The sequence below is a fragment of the Carcharodon carcharias genome, chromosome 22 (assembly GCF_017639515.1).
Source record: "Carcharodon carcharias isolate sCarCar2 chromosome 22, sCarCar2.pri, whole genome shotgun sequence".
NCBI classification, from domain to species: domain Eukaryota; kingdom Metazoa; phylum Chordata; class Chondrichthyes; order Lamniformes; family Lamnidae; genus Carcharodon; species Carcharodon carcharias.
In genome coordinates, this window is record NC_054488.1 from 65107740 (window position 1) to 65126081 (window position 18342).

An 18342-nucleotide genomic window follows, 5' to 3' on the forward strand; every position below is an offset into this window, starting at 1 on the left:
TGGTGTGTTGGGGGGGGTGTGTGGGGAGTGTGTGTGTGTGAGTGAGTGAGGGTGTGTGTCTGTGTGTGTGAGGGGGGATGTGTGTGAGGAGGGTGAGGGGTGTGTGTGTGTGAGGAGGGGTGTGAGGGGTGAGGGGTGTGGGTGTGTGTGAGGGGTGTGAGTGGGTGTGAGTGGGTGTTTGTGAGGGTGTGAGTGGGTGTGTGTGAGGGTGTGAGTGGGTGTGTGTGAGGATGTGAGTGGGTGTGTGTGTGAGGTGGGGTGTGTGTGTGAGAGAGCGGGTGTCTGTGTGTGAGGGGGGTGTGTGTGTGAGTGGGGGAGTGTGTGTGTGTGAGGGAGGGGTGTCTGTGTGTGAGGGGGGTTGTGTTTGTGAGGTGGGGGTGTGTGTGGGGGGGGTGTGTGTGTGGGGTGGGTGTGTGTGTGAGGGGGGTGTGTGTGTCTGTGGGGGGTTGTGTATTGAGGGGTGTGTGTGTGAGGGGGTTTGTGTGTGTGTGAGGCGGGGTGTGTGTGTGTGAGGGGTGTGTGTGTGTGTGTGAGGGTGTGTGTGTGTGTGTGTGAGGGTGTGTGTGTGTGTGTGTGAGGGGTGTGTGAGTGTGTGTGTGAGGGGGGGTGTGTGTGTGAGGAGGGGTGTGTGTGTGAGGCGGGGGTGTCGGGTGTGGTGTGTGAGGGTGTGTGTATGTGTGGGGGGGTTTGTGTGTGAGGGGGATGTGTGTGTGTGTGTGAGTGAGGTTGTGTCTATGTGTGGGGGGGTGTGTGTGTGAGGGGGGTGTGTGTTGGGATGTGTGTGTGTGTGTGGGGATTATCTGCGGCTAATCCACTTTCATTACTTAGTGATATCAATGATGTGGTTTTTCTGATGGTTAATGAAAAGCTCTTCCACCTATTGTTATTCTATTGCTGTGTATGATATGACCAGATCTTATCCTGATGCTGCTTTCTCATGCAGAGAGAGTTCAACAGTGCTGCTTTTCAGTCTGGTGAGGACTGCACAACCTTTCCCAACTTGTTTTTGTATTTTTCAGGAATCGTGCCTTTATGAATATAAGATCTATGCAACTTTTTCAGATTATAGTCCAGAGTTGTATGTGGACATGTACATGGACCTGGAGTATAGGAAGCAATGGGATAGTTACGTGAAAGGTTGGTTCACACTGTTTACTGTATCGATGACAGCTTGCTAACTTGTTCAAATTGATAAGATTACTGTAGAATACAGAAGTCCAGAGACTTGAGGGCTCCTCTTCAAAACATTGGGTACCTCTGTAGTACTGAAGCTACCTGGAAATTACATTTCTACATTTCTTCAACTGCATGTCCCTGGACTTTGAAAGGGGTAACTATTGTAGTGCTCCTGCTCTTGATTGCTTTCCACTAATCTCTGCTCGGAATATATGGCAATAGAATATGGTCAGAAGTTGATCAACAATCCTCTCATCTTGTGTGTGAATGAGCTACAACAGCTCCTAGTATCTGAGGATCTCTACTCAAGAGAGAAGTTACCATCTTCAAGAGAGATAAAAATGAGGAACGGATGAAAAAGGCAGAACCTTTTGAATGAGTATAGGGAGTTAGCAGCGGACTGGGGAGTTGGTGTAGGGAGGTAAAGGTGCGGCGGTGGACTGGTGAATTATGTACCATACACTTTCCACATTCATTTTCCCCTCCATAATCTTGCTTGACTCTGCCCTTGCTTCAGTTCATCTGGTGAAACCCACATCATGCCTTTGTCATAACTGTGCCTTCAGCTACTGAGGCCCCAAACTCTGGAATTTCCCCTCTAAACCACTGCACCTCAACCTCCCTTTCCTACTTTAAGATGTTCCTTAAAATCTACTTTTGATCAGGTTTTTGGTCACCTGACCTATATCTTTTGATGCAGCTTCTGTCAAACATGTGCACTGTATCACTGGTCATTGTAAAATCACTGACCTTAAATGGTCAAGTGATAAATGAATATTCAGTTTGTAAGTTGTTAAATATTGTGTGTATCACTCTGTATTTTCAAAGGCGGGCAATTTTCTTGGAGCTGGTATCACTTCTCCGCCGTAAGTTTGTTGGAAATGCGATGAAGTGGGAGCAGCTCTGAGGAAATTCCTGGCCGAGATGTTTGGATGTAGTTCTTTGTTTAAACAGCTGCCCTACATCTGTGAGCTTTGCTGAACTATAGGTCAGGTAGTCTTTATACAATCGTTTTCTTTCCACTTGGTCTGTGTGATGTTAAAGATTCCTCGGTGTGTGGTGGGGTGGTGGGTGGTAACATGTCTTTTTTTACATGATGGTCTATTTGTGTTTTAAAACAACCAGCCCAGGAAGCTGCTGGGAAGTTCCACCCTGTGCATTCTGTCAGACGGACCTGATATTCTCTGCCTGTTAACTGTTTTTTTGGATGTTCTGGTCTTTGTTAACCTGACTGCTTGACAGGGCACAGGGTAAAATAGTTTATGGGGTAAAGATGTTGCATTATCCGCCTTCATCTTAGCTGTCCACTCACCTGGCCTTTATAAATGATTTTGGCTTGTTTCAGCAATATCTCAGATTCCATCTGGTCCAGGGTAGCTGTGAATCCATTTATACTTGTGTGCATAGTCACACACGCTACTGCAGTTATCTACAGTTTAAGACCCCTCCAGACCCAATAACGCCAGTTCGAGATCTTCTCAGCACAGCAGCGCTCCCATTCCATGATCAAACATTAAGCCTGAAGATTGATAAAAATGAACCATTTTAATATGATTAAAACAGTATTTCTTGGATCAGAAAAACTGCTTGCTGTACAGTTTTTGTTTTCCATACCTAATTTATTTGTGTGGGCTGTTTGCAGTGTGTGCTCCCTCAAAACACCACCTTCAGGTACTGTTCACTTCCGCCTAAACTCTCGCCTAGTTGTCACTAGAGTAGCTGAGACGTTTTGTGCGAGTTTGAGAGGTCATGTGTAACATGCAAACTTCCTAAACAATGTTTTTACATAGAATGTACAGCACAGGAACAAGCTGTCACCCAACAGATCCATGCTGATGTTCATGCTCCACACTTCATCTCACCCTATCAGCAAATCCTTCTCCCTTGTGTTTATCTAGCTTCTCCTTAAGACACCCAAGGGCAACATGCTAGTGTTCCGCATTCTCACCACTCTCTGGATAAAGAAGTATCTCCTGAATTCCCTATTGGATTTATTAGTGACTATCTTATATTTATAGCCCAAAGTTTGCATTCCCCACAATTGGGAACATCTCTACCAGAGATACCGGAACTTATAGAATAAAAATAAAGTTTAAGGTTAAATTAATGAATTTACTTCAGATGTGTCTGAATTCAGCATCAATTGATTGGTTCTATGAGTTTAAAAGTCAATGGGAACTCTAATCACTTCCCAAAGGTCAGAGCTGCTCGTAACATCCCTATGAAAGTGTAGAGGAACCTTTATTACTGTATATCTAATCTGTATCTGCCCTGACAGTGTTTAACAGTCTAATAATGTTGATCAGAATGTGATTGTGCTTCACTGTTTAGGTGAGATTTTCATTCTAAGGGGATTTGGATGACTTAGTTAATGTATTTTAGTAGGAGAATGCAATATTTTTTGTTTTTTTCTAATTATTGCAGCCCTTCCTGTTAGTAATGCCGTGTTGGTTTCAAACTGTCTATTTTAATACAGAGCATATTGTAGAGCTGCTGTTTTTATATTACTTGGTGGTGTATGAAAGGAGTTAGATATTAAGTTCCCCCCACCTACCCCTCCGTTCCCCCACAGGCCAGGGAGGTCCCAGGTTCCATCCTACTGTGTGGGGTAATTAATTTTGAGAGTAGGGTAGGAGTACTGAGATTCATTTGTGTCATGACACAATCAAGTAGGGGAGAAACAAACCAACATTTGTTGTTCAGTGTAGATGTTGGGTGAGAATGGGACGGGGCTGCCTATAGGGGCTCCTGTTAAATGGACTGCTGTGTATTATGCTCTGGGATGACAGCTGGTGCCTGTGGTGCCACATCCTGGAATGTGAACCCTTGTGGAGAATTGGGAGAAGGTGAGAATAAAGTTAAATGAGCAAAGGCACAGCTGAATGGTGTAGCTACATGCTTATGCTCTGGGAAACTAATGAATCATTAGTTAATAAAGTTTCTTTTTTACTCTGCAGAACTTTATGAACAAGATTGTGACGGGCAGAAAGTGATTTACTGGGAAGTTAAATACCCGTTTCTTTTATCCAACCGTGATGTATCCTTTCCAGTGTTGGAGTGCCCTGTTTGCTTTTCTAGCCGCAGTGTAGAGGATCGGGGCGGGGACGGAACTGCATGGGGAATTCAGATTTCCTTGGAATTAGAGAGTTATTGTTTTCTCAGTTGTTTTGAGAAAATTGTTTGTTGCCAGTGAAATGCTGAAGTTTTATTCAACACTGTTTGAATGTGACCTCAGTCCCCTTCTGAATTCCTGTGATAAATGCCTTACTACAGTGAGACACTGGGGTCCATTATATCCCAGTGCATTCAGTAATGCACTGTGGTTTACAGCTGTTGTTGTGTTCATCAATCTTTAGGTGATGTAAAATAATTGATATCTCTCAGCCATCAGCTTAAGTGCATTACAAAAAAAAAGCAAAGTAATTTTCTGTAATGTTTGGGAATGCACTGCTAGCAAGGAAATTGGATGGCTCTCCGCTTCTTCCTCGAACAGAGGCCCGAACAATCCCCATCCACCACCACTCTCCTCCGTCTGGCTGAACTTGTTCTCACACTGAACAATTTCTCCTTCAACTCCTCTCACTTCCTCCAAATAAAAGGTGTGGCTATGGGTACCTGCCTGGGCCCCAGTTATGCCTGTCTCTTTATGGGGTATGTGGAACATTCCCAGTCCTACTCCGGCCCCCTCCCACAACTCTTTCTCCGGTACATCGATGATTGCTTCGGTGCCGCTTCATGCTCTCGAATGGACCTGAAAAAATTTATTAATTTTGCTTCCAATTTCCATCCCTCCATCATTTTCACATGGTCCATCTCTGCCACTTCCATTCCCTTCCTTGACCTCTCTGTCTCAATTTCTGGTGATAGACTGTCCACCAATTCCATTACAAGCCACAGCTACCTCGACTACAGCTCCTCACACCCCGCTTCCTGTAAGGACTCCATCCCATTCTCTCAGTTCCTTCGCATCTGTTCTGATGATGCCACTTTCAAAAACAGTTCCTCTGACATGTCTTCCTTCTTCCTTAACTGAGGTTTTCCACCCACGGTGGTTGACAGAGCCTTCAACCATGTCCGGCCCATCTCTCGCGCATCCGCTCTCACACCTTCCTCTCCCTCCCAGAAACATGATAGGTTCCCCCTTGTCCTCACTTATTACCCCATCAGCCTCCGCATTCAAAGGATCATCTTCCGCCATTTCCGCCAACTCCAGCATGATGCCACCACCAAACACATCTTCCCTTCACCCTCCCCAGCGGCATTCCGCAGGGTTCGTTCCCTCCGAGACACCCTGGTCCACTCCTCCATCACCTCCTACACCTTAACCCCCTCCCATGGCACCTTCCCATGCAACTGCAGAAGGTGCAACACCCGCCTCTTTATTTCCCCTCTCCTCACTGTCGAAGGGCCCAAACACTCCTTTCAAGTGAAGCAGCATTTCACTTGCATTTCCCTCAATTTAGTCTACTGCATTCCAATGCGGTTTCCTCTACATTGGAGAGACCAAATGCAGACAGGGTGACCGCTTTGCGGAACACCTTCGGTCTGTCTGCAGGCATTACCCAGACCTCCCTGTCGCTTGCCATTTCAACACTCCACCCTGTTCTCATGCCCACATGTCCGTCCTTGGCCTGCTGCATTGTTCCAGTGAAGCTCAACGCAAACTGGAGGAACAGCACCTCATCTTCCGACTAGGCACTTTACAGCCTTCCGGACTGAATATTGAGTTCAACAATTTTAGACCATGAACTCTCTCCTCCATCCCCACCTCCTTTCCGATTTGCCCCCCCCCTTTTTTTGTCCCAGTATCCCACCTATTTCCAATATTTTTAAATGTATTTCCATCCATTGTTTTATCTCTGCCTTTTAGCCTCTTTTGATTTCTTCACCCCACCCCACCCCCACTAGGGCTATCTGTACCTTGCTTGTCCTGCTTTCTACCCTTAATTAGCACATTCCTTAGATAATATCACCACCTTCAACACCTCTTTGTCCTTTTGTCTGTGATATCTCTTGGTTATCTCCACCTATCACTGGCCCTCTATCTAGTTCTACCTGTCCCCCACCCCCCTTAAACCAGCTTATATTTCACTTCTCTTTTATTTTTACTTAGTTCTGTTGAAGAGTCATACGGACTTGAAACGTTAACTGTGTTCCTCTCCGCAGATGCTGCCAGACCTACTGAGTTTTTCCAGGTATTTTTATTTTTAAGGAAATTGGATAGTTCCTTGGAAAAATAAGTTGTAGAGCTGTAGGAACAGATCAGGAGAGTGGGGTTAACCGTGAAGCTCTTTTGGAAAGTTGCCAGGTACAATGGACCATATAGCCTCTGTGTTGTATGATTCTATTTCAAGTCCTTTTTAATGATGCTTCAATGTAGTTGTTTTGTCAGTGTATAGATATTGAAGCTCTTAAAACAAAAGTTTGTACCTCCTGTTGGGCGTGCTTCTTGTGGCTTATCCCATTATCTTGCTTTTGAATCTCCTGTCAGGTGCTCTCTGGTCTTACACAGGAGAAGTGTCCAAGAGCCTGGCCTGATTCCTGACTGCCTGGAACTAAGTTCGCCGTCTTGTTCTGGCAGTTTCACCTAGTTACTTGAAGGCATACATGGGACGTATGTTTAGAAGTCTCAGAACCTGTATTGGCCAAAGCACAGTGTAAAATTAATCTATTGTGGGAGCAAAGAGTGGGACAGTGGTGCCACAGAGTCATGAGAGGTGGCTGCCTATTTGTCTGTGGTTTTCCCTGCCATGCCAGCCACATTGCTCAGAGCCTTTACTTAGAGGGAGAAAAGACTTCTACCCTGGCTTGTTCTGACGGTACTGACAATATAACCTTGACATTTAGGCAGAATTTGACTGGGTGTGACATCAAAGAACCCTTAGCAAAACCGGGGTCTCTGATAATTGATAGGGAGGGAGTGGGAAGGGAATTTTTCAATATGTTGGAGTTAAACCTAACAGGAAGATGTTTGTGGCTGTTGGAGGTCAGTCATCTCAGCCCCAGGACATTGCTGCAGGAATTCCTCAGGGTAGTGTTTTAGGCCCAACCATCTTCAGCTGCTTTAGGTTAGAAGTGGAAATACTCGCTGATTGCAAAGTGTTCAGTATCATTAGCAACTTCTCAGATACTGAAGAAGTCTGTGTCCATTTGCAGCAAGACCTGGACAACATTCAGGCTTGGGCTGATAAGTGGCAAGTAACATGTATGCTGCATAAGTGCCAGGAAACGACCACCTCCAAGAAGAGAGAATCTGACCATCATTCCGTGACACTCAGCTGCATTACCATTGTTGAATCCCTCACCATTAGCATCCTGGGGGTACCATTGACCAGAAACTAAACTGGACCAACAATATAAATACTGTGTCTACAAGAGCAGGTCAGAAACTGGGAATTCTGCAGCGAGTAACTTTTTTTTCCCCCCTTGACTCCCTAAAGCCTGTCCACCATCTTTAAGGGAAAAGTCAGGGTTGTGATGGAATACTCCCCACTTGCCTGAATGAGGGCAGCTCCCACAATACTCAAGGCAAAGCAGCCCACTTGATCGGCACTCCATCCTCCACCTTAAACATTCACTCCTTCCACCACTGATGCACAGTGGCAGCAGTAGCATCTATATGCTTGGGAATGCCACCACCTGCAACTTCCCTTCCATGTTGCGCACCATCCTGACTTGGAAATATATCGTTGTTCCTTTACTGTTGCTGAGTAAAATTCTTGGAACCCCCTCTCTAACAGCACTGTGGGTGTACCTACACCACATGGATTGCAGCGGTTCAAGAAGGCAGCTCACCACCATCACCTCAAGGGGCAATTAGAGGTGGGCAACAATGCTGGCCTAGCCAGTGATGTTCACACCCCAAGAACGAATAAATAACACAGCTTCTAGGAGCATTGTAGCTGGGTTAACAACTTTAAAGAATGGGAGCAAATTACTTTAGAAAGTGGCAGTGTCACCTGCAAGAGATTTTAATCCATTATTGTAGCAATATTGAAGAGGGTACTATAGTGTAGTGGTTATGTTACTGGAATTGTAATCCATTGGTTGAGAGTTCAAATCTTATCATGGCTGTTTGAGAAAAAATAAAATCTGGACATAAATGAAGCTGTTGGATTGTTATTTAAAAACTCACCTGGTTCACTAATGACCTGCTGTCCTTGCCCAGTCTGCCTTTAATGTGGGACTGAAGTCACATATATGTGGTTGACTCAACTGCCCTCTGAAGTGGCCAACTGAGCCTCTCAGTTGTATCAAAGTGATAGAGGAATTAATAGATGTTCATCTATTTTGTTTTCTACAATCCTGATGATACAATAGTAATGAAGTTAACTGATAAATGCAGACTCTCGAGTGACTCCCACAACCTGCGAGTGAACGAAATGTCTTTGTTTTGAGTCGGAATAGTTCTTTCCCTGACTTCACCTTCAGTACATTTATGTTCGTGAGCGTCATGACTTGGATATCGATGGACGAAAGATTTGGGTGATTGTGGCAAGATGTGTGCCGGGATTACCAGCGAAATCCGGCATCATTAGAGTGGAGGACTATCATCAAACTGTAGCTCTGGAGAGTGATGGTGAACAAGGCACCAAAGGTACCATTATGAGATTTTCAACTACATATTGTCTGCTGCAAGATCTCTAACCTTTAATGATGAATGAGAATTATTCAGAACTGTGTCCATCTACACTGAGTTTGTGACTCTGGCCTTCCAGGTTAGTTTGTGCCTGCAGGGAGCATTGTTTTTAGCACTGTAGCAGCACCACAGTGGTGGATATGGTAAGCGCAAGTAGAGTACTGGTACTATATCACATTTACAGAAATGGGCTTTTGAGCCAACAGGTCCATGCTGGTAGGTACAAGCCTATCACGATACAGGACTGGTGGGGACTGGTCTGTCACGGTATAGCCCTGGGATACAGCACTGGTGGGGACTGGTCTGTCACGGTATAGCACTGGGATACAACACTGGTGGGGACTGGTCTGTCACGGTATAGCACTGGGATACAGCACTGGTGGGGACTGGTCTGTCACAGTATAGCACTGGGATACAGCACTGGTGAGGACTGGTCTGTCACAGTATAGCACTGGGATACAGCACTGGTGGGGACTGGTCTGTCACGGTATAGCACTGGGATACAGCACTGGTGGGGACTGGTCTGTCACGGTATAGCACTGGGATACAGCACTGGTGGGGACTGGTCTGTCACAGTATAGCACTGGGATACAGCACTGGTGGGGACTGGTCTGTCACAGTATAGCACTGGGATACAGCACTGGTGGGGACTGTCTGTCACAGAATAGCACTGGGATACAGCACTGGTGGGGACTGGTCTGTCACGGTACAGCACTGGAGGGGACTGGTCTGTCACGGTATAGCACTGGGATACAGCACTGGTGGGGACTGGTCTGTCACAGTATAGCGCTGGGATACAGGACTGGTGGGGACTGGTCTGTCACGGTATAGCTTTGGGATAACAGCACTGGTGGGGACTGGTCTGTCACGGTATAGCACTGGGATAACAGCACTGGTGGGGACTGGTCTGTCACGGTATAGCACTGGGATAACAGCACTGGTGGGGACTGGTCTGTCACGGTATAGCACTGGGATACAGCACTGGTGGGGACTGGTCTGTCACGGTATAGCACTGGGATAACAGCACTGGTGGGGACTGGTCTGTCACGGTATAGCACTGGGATAACAGCACTGGTGGGGACTGGTCTGTCACGGTATAGCACTGGGATAACAGCACTGGTGGGGACTGGTCTGTCACGGTATAGCACTGGGATACAGCACTGGTGGGGACTGGTCTGTCACGGTATAGCACTGGGATAACAGCACTGGTGGGGACTGGTCTGTCACGGTATAGCACTGGGATAACAGCACTGGTGGGGACTGGTCTGTCACGGTATAGCACTGGGATAACAGCACTGGTGGGGACTGGTCTGTCACGGTATAGCACTGGGATACAGCACTGGTGGGGACTGGTCTGTCACGGTATAGCACTGGGATACAGCACTGGTGGGGACTGGTCTGTCACGGTATAGCACTGGGATACAGCACTGGTGGGGACTGGTCTGTCACGGTATAGCACTGGGATACAGCACTGGTGGGGACTGGTCTGTCACGGTATAGCACTGGGATACAGCACTGGTGGGGACTGGTCTGTCACGGTATAGCACTGGGATACAGGACTGGTGGGGACTGGTCTGTCACGGTATAGCACTGGGATACAGCACTGGTGGGGACTGGTCTGTCACGGTATAGCACTGGGATAACAGCACTGGTGGGGACTGGTCTGTCACGGTATAGCACTGGGATAACAGCACTGGTGGGGACTGGTCTGTCACGGTATAGCACTGGGATAACAGCACTGGTGGGGACTGGTCTGTCACGGTATAGCACTGGGATAACAGCACTGGTGGGGACTGGTCTGTCACGGTATAGCACTGGGATAACAGCACTGGTGGGGACTGGTCTGTCACGGTATAGCACTGGGATAACAGCACTGGTGGGGACTGGTCTGTCACGGTATAGCACTGGGATAACAGCACTGGTGGGGACTGGTCTGTCACGGTATAGCACTGGGATAACAGCACTGGTGGGGACTGGTCTGTCACGGTATAGCACTGGGATAACAGCACTGGTGGGGACTGGTCTGTCACGGTATAGCACTGGGATAACAGCACTGGTGGGGACTGGTCTGTCACGGTATAGCACTGGGATAACAGCACTGGTGGGGACTGGTCTGTCACGGTATAGCACTGGGATAACAGCACTGGTGGGGACTGGTCTGTCACGGTATAGCACTGGGATACAGCACTGGTGGGGACTGGTCTGTCACGGTATAGCACTGGGATACAGCACTGGTGGGGACTGGTCTGTCACGGTATAGCACTGGGATACAGCACTGGTGGGGACTGGTCTGTCACGGTATAGCACTGGGATAACAGCACTGGTGGGGACTGGTCTGTCACGGTATAGCACTGGGATAACAGCACTGGTGGGGACTGGTCTGTCACGGTATAGCACTGGGATACAGCACTGGTGGGGACTGGTCTGTCACGGTATAGCACTGGGATACAGCACTGGTGGGGACTGGTCTGTCACGGTATAGCACTGGGATAACAGCACTGGTGGGGACTGGTCTGTCACGGTATAGCACTGGGATACAGCACTGGTGGGGACTGGTCTGTCACGGTATAGCACTGGGATAACAGCACTGGTGGGGACTGGTCTGTCACGGTATAGCACTGGGATAACAGCACTGGTGGGGACTGGTCTGTCACAGTATAGCACTGGGATAACAGCACTGGTGGGGACTGGTCTGTCACGGTATAGCACTGGGATAACAGCACTGGTGGGGACTGGTCTGTCACGGTATAGCACTGGGATAACAGCACTGGTGGGGACTGGTCTGTCACGGTATAGCACTGGGATAACAGCACTGGTGGGGACTGGTCTGTCACGGTATAGCACTGGGATAACAGCACTGGTGGGGACTGGTCTGTCACGGTATAGCACTGGGATAACAGCACTGGTGGGGACTGGTCTGTCACGGTATAGCACTGGGATAACAGCACTGGTGGGGACTGGTCTGTCACGGTATAGCACTGGGATAACAGCACTGGTGGGGACTGGTCTGTCACGGTATAGCACTGGGATAACAGCACTGGTGGGGACTGGTCTGTCACGGTATAGCACTGGGATACAGCACTGGTGGGGACTGGTCTGTCACGGTATAGCACTGGGATAACAGCACTGGTGGGGACTGGTCTGTCACGGTATAGCACTGGGATAACAGCACTGGTGGGGATTGGTCTGTCACTTGTGGCTTTGGCGGAAACAGTTAGAAGTACAACAAAGCCTCTGGTTTAGCTGGGAAAGGCAGTAAGAGACTGAGCCACCAGTAGATCTCAGCTTTGCTCCTTTATCAGGTGAGGTGCAGTAGAGCAGCTGTCACCTATTGGGCGGGCAGGTCAGCATCTTTCTCTGAGGGTAAATTTGGAGGTGTGATGGAATGGGAGTCTCTGAGATGATCACATCTATTCCTTGGCTTAACCCAGCAAAATTCAAGTCAAATTCTGTAAGCCCCTTATGTATTTGATTAGTAATTTTATCATACTATATTTATCAAGAAATGTAGATTGTAAAAGAATTGGTATGTTCTGTTTCATAGCTAACATTTTATTCTTTCAGTATTTATGCATTACTTCGATAACCCTGGGGGTATGATCCCAACTTTCCTTGTTAACTGGGCAGCAAAGGTAAGTGAGCATTTGCTTTGTGTGGGGTTTTATTTATAGGAAGCAATAGTGTGTTACTATACAAGGAATAAATGTTTCCAACTCGTTACTGTGCACAAGGAAGAGCAGATGGAGCTGTGGAATCTGCCTCTTTGGTGGTAGAATGTTAAACACCTTGACTGCACCACTTTGATAATTCCATGTAGGTGAAGAGAATAAAGGTCTATTCTTTCACTGAAATAGCTCCAGCGGAATGACAGTAGGTCAGGAAAGGTGAAGATCACTCTCCTGATTGTCACCCTGACACAACTGATCTGGGCCAGACTTAGCTGTGGTGCCCTAATCATGCAGAAGCTTAGGATTCACCATCAAGGCTTGGACCTGACAGCTAAAGGAGTGTGACTTGGCCATTACCTATGAAGCATCAGTACATTGATAAGAAATTAGGAGCAATTTGTGTCTCTAGTGGATTTATGTGGTTTTGTTCAGGAAGGAGTGGAATAAGCACTTGGACAGTAGCCACTGGGAGACCCGCAACATCTCTTATCCTTGCCAGAGATGGACCTGTTTATAAATCACACAGAAACCATCTCTGCACTTCCATAGCTTTTCCATTCTGCATTTAGCATGTGCTTGTGGAGGGGGGAGATAATCTGGTATTGCATTGCTTGGTCCCATTTAGTAATGGGAAGGAGTGGATCTAGACTGAAGGACTGCATTGTGGGTGTGTATGTGCATGTGCGTGTTTTCTTACCATTGGAGTGAGAAATTCAATTTAAAATAACCCAGCTACATGGCCTTATACTTAAACTAACTTTTTTTTAACTGTATTGCTCTAGAAGTTATCTAAGAAAAGATAAAGTTACTAACACATACAAAGATCAGTTAAAAATGAAGATAATGATATTTATCAATGTAAATTGAGATCAGCCTATATATTTTTTTTTATTCATTCATGGGGTGTGGGTGTTGCTGGCTAAGCCAGCCAACGGGCTGCTTTGTTCTGGATGGTGTTGAGCTTCTTGAGCGTTGTGGGAGCTGCACTCATCCAGGCAAGCAGAGAATATTCCATCACACTCCTGACTTGTACCTTGTAGATGGTGGACAGGCTTTGGGGAGTCAGGAGGTGAGTTACTCGCCACAGGATTCCTAGCTTCTGACCTGCCCTTGGTGCAGGCCTGATATGTTTTGAAGTCACGGTGTTATGTTGTCTGAAGCGAAGTTCTTGAGGTTGCAGAGTTTTGTTTGCAGCTGTGATGGCTTCTACTGTAGAGTTGCCAGATGTTGCCTTAATAGCTTTGTAGGTGCAATCAGGCTTACAGGGAGGAGAAAAGATTCCTTACTTTTGTTCTGCAGGTGTGGCACTTGAGCTCCCTTGTTACTTTACAGTAGACCAGTAGCTGTTTTTAAATGCCTTTCTGTCTGTCTCTCCCTGGGTTGAAGCTTTTTTCCTGATGGCTCTCTGTGGATGTCCATTTTCCTGCCCTTTTCAATGCTTGTTGCAGATAAGGCAAGATGGCCACTTATCATGTGACCTGTCAACAATGTTGAGTCACTTTCCATATCAGGCAAGTGGTAATTGATCAGTTTTCTTTTGAGATGTGGGCGTCGCTGATCAGGCCAGCATTTATTGCCCATCCCTAATTACCCTTGAAGGTGATGGTGAGCTGCCTTTTTGAACCACTGCAGTCCATGTGGTGTAGGTACACCCACTGTACTGTTAGGGAGTTCCAGGAATCTGACCCAGCGACAGTGAAGGAACAATGATATATTTCCAAGTTACAAGGATGAGTGGCTTGGAAGGGGTGGTGGTGTTCCCATGCACCTGCTGTCCTTGACCTTCTAGGTAGTAGAGGTTGCAGATTTGAAAGGTGCTGTTGAAAGCTTTGGTGAGTTGCTGCAGTGCATTTTGTAAATGGTAGACACTGTTACCACCGTGTGTCAGTGCTGGAGGGGGAGTGGATGTTGAAGGTGGTGGATGAGGTGCCAATCAAGCAGGCTGCTTTGTCCTGGATGCATTTGAGCTCCTTGTGTTGCTGGAGCTTCACTCATCCAGGCAAGTAGAGAGTATTCCATCACACTCCTGACTTGTGCCTTGTAGATGGTGTACAGGCTTTAGGGAGTCAGGAGGTAAGTGACTCTGCCAAGAATTCCCAGCCTCTGATCTTCTCTCATATGACTGATCCAGTTCAGTTTATGGTCAGTGCCGACCTCCAGGATCTTGATTGTGGGGGATTCAGGGACAGGGTATTGTCATTGAATGTTGAGGGGATATAGTTGGATTCTCTTGTTGGAGATGGTCATTGCCTGGCACTTTTGTGGTGCAAATGTTATTTCCCACTTATCAGGCAAAGCCTGAATGTCGATCAGGTCTTGCTGCACATGGGCACGAACTGCTTCAGTGTCTGAGGAGTTGCAAATGGTGCTGAACATAGTTATCCCAAATCTCCTTATCCTCTGGTGATCAAAAACGTCAAGGTTGTTCAGTGGCTTATCAGTGTCTTTGTGTTTGGAAGAAAAGCCATCAAGTCAATGTGTTTGTGTTTAGTCTTTTGGAACACTCATTTAGTTTTAAATATACACGCCTGAGAAATGCGTCCTGGTCTCCTCAGGAGGTAAGAGAAATAGATGATTGAAATCAACATTCCTGTCTGGGTAGGGTAGCCTCGAGCCATGTCGAGAACAGTTTATAAACTTAATCCAAGGATTTTTAAATGTGACCTTCTGAACACTTTTTCTAAAATTGCAATATCTTAACCATGCACTGTGACAATATTTAAACTTTGGAAAGCTTATTTCATGTCGTTAACACAATTATGTTTTTCCATAGACTGGAGTGCCTTCCTTTCTGAAAGACATGCAGAAAGCTTGTGCTAACTACTCTGAATACTGCAAGAAATCTGGGAAATAATCACCATGTTGCTGATTCAGAATTGGCATCCTGAGATGAGACAACTTGTCCCAACTTACTTTTGTTTCTTCTTTTCTACAGTACTTGATTATGACTGGATTGCTCTATTTTGGGGCAGTGGCAAATCATCTCATCAATAACACTGTCTATACTCACCTGCACTGTAATTGCTCCATGCTGCTAGCATCCCTATCTAACCAGTTCTTGCTGCCACCATTATTGAGTGAATGATGGTGAATATTATAAAATGGCCAACCTGTTAACACGGAGAAACTGAAAGTACAAAAGTTCTGCAGCCTCAATATTACTCATGCAATGGTCTAAATAGGGAGGAATGGGAATAAATGGCAGACATGGACTATGTCCTTGAATGGAGCAGGGAGAAGATTGTCATGTTGCCTTTAATCTCATTTGGAATTTTCCTCCCTGTCTCTCTGTTTGAACATGTTTGCCATTGGCTAAGCCTGGGAGGCAGCTATCCAGCTGCCCTCTTGGTTAGGCTGAGCATTGTAGGGAGATCTTAAATGAAGGGCATGAAATATTAATGAACTGTGAATCGTGCTAAACTCAGAGAACTTTTTATTTTTCCATAAGTTGTAATAACATGCATCGTAATACTTGTGCCTTCAGCAACAATTGTTTCTGACTTCTATTAAGCCCTTGTCACCTGGAGCAGCGGAGAGTATGAAGGAGTGGGGCCTTGGCTTCTTAGTGCCGAAGTACAGCATCTCACTTCATGAATGAATATGGGGAAATGCAGCATTGTCTTAAATAAATCTGGATGGATTATTGCACACTTCATTTTGTGAAATTGTGAATGTAAATCTTTGCCATGTTTCTGGCTATCCATCTGAATAGCTAAATATTCCCCAATCGATAGGGCATATCTTTGGTTGGCCTCTTCTGGCTGGCCTCTTATCAGTGTACAAGGTTGTATATAATACTCTTCACTCCCTGAATGGCCCTTCTTGAAAGCGAGTGTGGAGCACTGGCCTTTAAGGCAGCTGTTAACATTTGGATACTTCATTTTCACCTCAATGGTCAGAAGATGTTGTCTCCATTCTCTGGACTTTCTAGGGCCATCACCAAGGCTGTGCATCACCCCTTACTGCCTTGCTTTGGCAGTCAAGCCCTTGGCTATTAGAATTCTTGACTACCTGGCTAGGAATGGAACAGTATGATCTGTGAGTGCCCCTTAGTGAACCCAGTTCACACCCCACAATGGGTGCAGTTTTTAAGGTAGGTAGAATGGTTGCTAATCTTTCCACATCCCACAGGATCTTCCTGCCCTTTTTTAATCCCAACTCCTTCTACATCCTCAAGCCTTAGCAATCCCATCCACTCCTGTTCACCTTTTTGTTACCCTTCTGTCCACTCCATGACTACAGCATCTGTAAAGCCCCCTCCTGTTTTTCTTTGGCAGTGAGTGCTACCTTGAACCCTGGCTATTCAAATTATTTCTATATAAAAACAAAAAAACTGCGGATGCTGGAAATCCAAAACAAAAACAGAATTACCTGGAAAAACTCAGCAGGTCTGGCAGCATCGGCGGAGAAGAAAACCCTTTTCTTCTCCGCCGATGCTGCCAGACCTGCTGAGTTTTTCCAGGTAATTCTGTTTTTGTTTCAAATTATTTCCAGGCTACTCAGACCAGAATTATGCCCCAGTTGTGTGACCCTGTTACTTCCTTTGGCCTCATATATTTTCTTTCCATTTAAACACCCTCCACCACCCAGCCAAAAGGTATGTATAGTTCCCTTCCTTGCCTTCGGCACTTTGCTCTATTAGTTTCCAACTTCCTAATGTTTGTTTTGAATCACTAGTATTTTGTGCTGGATCTGTCCCTTTGTTTAGATGTGCCCGGTCATGTATTGTATTTGTTTTCCTGAAACTTCAAAATTCATAGTTAAATAATTCTGTATCCTTTGTTTGCTGTGGATCCAAGTGGAGTTCTAAATGAGGTAACCCTCCATGGTAGGAGGGGTATCTCCCTAGTTTCAGCAGGTAATGGCAGAGTGCCAGCTGAATGAGATGGAACTAGGAAGCTGGTATCCGGCACGTGGACCTTTGACTTAACTGGAGCTTTTAAACAAGATCCAAATTTCTGTTTTCACAGCTTCCACTTATACAGGACCGTTAAGAGTAAAAGTGTCCCAAAATGCATGCATCACGAGTGCATTACCAGACTAAATTTAACAGGGAGCCTCATGAGATGTTAAGGAAGGTGGCCAAAAGCTTGGCCAAATGGATATGTTTTGAGGAGTGACTTAAAGGAACACACGCACACATGGAATTCCAGAACTTAAGACCCAGACAGCTGAGGGCACAGCTGCCAGTGGTGGAGCAAAGACATTTGGGGATGGACAAGTACAGGAATTGAAAGAGTGCACCAACCTTAGAGGGTTGTAGAGTTGGGGGAGGTTACAGAGATAGAAGGACTTAAGAACCAGAATGGACAGGTGCAATATGTTGCATTAACTGAGGGTAGAGAGAGGATCTGAGCAAACAAATTGTGCAAGAGGAGCTACAAGTAAACTCTTGGTTTTACCTCAGGAGGAAGAAGACAGGTAAGTAAGCTAGCAGGGGTGAATTGGAAGAAAAAATTAGTTTACCAGAGCTGTGGAGCAACAGGAGGAGGATTTTTTTTAAAAATAAGGTGCATAAGTATATTTAATTTTAAGAAAGGAAATGGTTTAGGATGCTGTGGTAAGCAGGAGTTGGGCGTGATTGAAGAAAAGCTTAAGAATCAAAAAAAAGTAGAGTGAGAAAATAAGTTGTTAATAGCATAGGGAAATCTTAGGTGGGCTGTGTGGGAAATATATCAAAACCTGGCAAGTATTTTATAGATATGGAATTGTGAGTAACATGCGATCGGAAGGGTAAGAACCAAGAATTTGTAGTTGATCAAAAAATGATTGTCGTACTTAAGTACTTTCATGTCACTCTTTTCTGAAGAAGAATATCAGAGGAGGTTAGATAATATAACTGAGTTATGTTTGCTGTAG

At 45.9% G+C, this 18342-nt stretch overlaps 1 protein-coding gene across 1 annotated transcript; it reads left to right on the top strand.

The window, feature by feature from the left end:
- Nucleotides 1-994: 994 nt before the first annotated feature.
- On the top strand, nucleotides 995-16133 carry LOC121293584 (phosphatidylcholine transfer protein). Its single transcript, XM_041216649.1, has 5 exons — nucleotides 995-1137; nucleotides 4134-4213; nucleotides 8608-8773; nucleotides 12380-12447; nucleotides 15257-16133. Exons 1-5 carry the CDS (start codon nucleotides 1089-1091, stop codon nucleotides 15335-15337), a joined length of 444 nt encoding a protein of 147 aa, XP_041072583.1. The 5' UTR covers nucleotides 995-1088; the 3' UTR covers nucleotides 15338-16133.
- Nucleotides 16134-18342: the final 2209 nt, after the last annotated feature.

Bases quoted from the DNA above. Each gene is read 5' to 3' on its own strand.
- LOC121293584 (XM_041216649.1), top strand. From the start codon at position 1,089: ATGTACATGGACCTGGAGTATAGGAAGCAATGGGATAGTTACGTGAAA. The intron at 1,138-4,133 runs GTTGGTTCACAC...TTTACTCTGCAG, and splicing joins ATGGGATAGTTACGTGAAAG to AACTTTATGAACAAGATTGT. The intron at 8,774-12,379 runs GTACCATTATGA...TTATTCTTTCAG, and splicing joins TGGTGAACAAGGCACCAAAG to TATTTATGCATTACTTCGAT.